A 1,511-nucleotide genomic window follows, 5' to 3' on the forward strand; every position below is an offset into this window, starting at 1 on the left:
GTGATTTGTAATACTAATCAACCCTTTTCAGTAATCAAAATTGGAATTACTCAGATCCCTTGTTAATGATATTGATATCTATTGATGTATTTAGATATATAAAAAGTATCATGTGTTTAACAACATTGATGTATTTAGTAGAGAAAAAACTGTGATATAATGCATTAAACCTGACTGCTTATGCTCTGTCTTCCAGTTCTTTGTAGCTCAGTGTCCAAACCACCTAAAACTGCCAACTATACCGGAAAATGTAAGTTTGATGTTTGTTAGAAGTAGGCTATGTTTTTTCTTGTTTTTTTTCCCGTCTTCTTTTCTCTTTTAAGTTTTATGGGCACAGAAAGTAATCAGATGGTTCACTGTGGTTGATTTTGAATACTAGATTATTCATGACGGAAGTGGTTATGATATTACTCTTTCTTTTTTATAGATTGTTTTATTTATGAATTAAGGTTGGATTGCAATTGATGTTTAAATTGCAGATATATTAATGTTATCTCTTGGTTAAGAAATAAAGATTGCACTCTCATAATGTGCTAAACTGTATGTTTTTAGAGTTTAATAGCACACAGTATTTTGATTACTGTGGTTTCAGTCTAGTGTCATACATTACATTAACTTTGATAGACAAAGGACAATCTACATTGTAAATGATATTCTTTGGTATGTCATTTCCTTCATTAATTTCAGCGAAACCTATCTGAGTACTACAATGCGGTGGATGCAAACAACATGATGATCATCTTTGCATCAATGCTTTACGAGAGAAGAATCATTATGGTGTCAAAGCGTCTGTCACGGCTGTCAGCATGTGTTCAGGCAGCCAATTCAGTCATATACCCCATGCAGTGGCAGCATATATTCATTCCGGTGTTACCACAGCATCTCATCGACTACCTGTTAGCACCCATGCCCTTCCTCATTGGTGTTAACACCTCACTTATGTCGGTAAGAAGAGCATCTGCCTCAGGATTGGATTGTTAAGATGTTGTTGATGGTTGGGTAGACTTGTGTATTCTTATTTTTCATACTTTTCTTTTGAGACCACTGTATACTTCATCACAGAAAGTACAAATGGACGATATTGGTGAAGCTGTTATATTAGATGCCGACAACAACACTGTCAAGACCCCCTTCAACGACGTGGAAACCCTCCCAGATGAGGTGGTTTCAAATCTCAAAAGAAACCTCAAGTCGCCAAGCAACATGCTTGGAGACTGCGTGGCAAGAGCATTCCTACGTGCACTTGTTCAGCTCATTGGCAACTACAAGGAGGCGCTCCAGTTCAGAGAAAAAGATTCAAAAATAACATTCAATAGTGAAAAATTTGTTGCCATCCGTCCACCGCATTTTCAGCCATTTGTAGAGAAGATGTTGGAGTTGCAAATCTTTCAGCAGGTTTGTGGTGTAGTCTTCAGCATGAGGTGTATCCTGTATCTGTAAAGTTTTGTCAGATTGGGATATATAAATACTGGGTAGTATATTTAGTAACATCCCTGATTTGACTGATTCTG

General features: G+C 36.7%; 1 protein-coding gene across 1 annotated transcript in view; it reads left to right on the forward strand.

The window, feature by feature from the left end:
* Window positions 1-163: 163 nt before the first annotated feature.
* The window catches only part of LOC119586765 (DENN domain-containing protein 1A-like), a gene marked incomplete at its 5' end in the record, with an annotated part of 18,372 nt that continues 17,024 nt past the window's right edge, over window positions 164-1,511 (forward strand). Inside the window, 3 exon segments of the mRNA XM_037935492.1 lie at window positions 164-250; window positions 688-945; window positions 1,063-1,395. Coding sequence (XP_037791420.1) covers window positions 164-250; window positions 688-945; window positions 1,063-1,395 — 678 coding nt within the window.

Source organism: Penaeus monodon, chromosome 21 (genome assembly GCF_015228065.2).
Source record: "Penaeus monodon isolate SGIC_2016 chromosome 21, NSTDA_Pmon_1, whole genome shotgun sequence".
NCBI classification, from domain to species: domain Eukaryota; kingdom Metazoa; phylum Arthropoda; class Malacostraca; order Decapoda; family Penaeidae; genus Penaeus; species Penaeus monodon.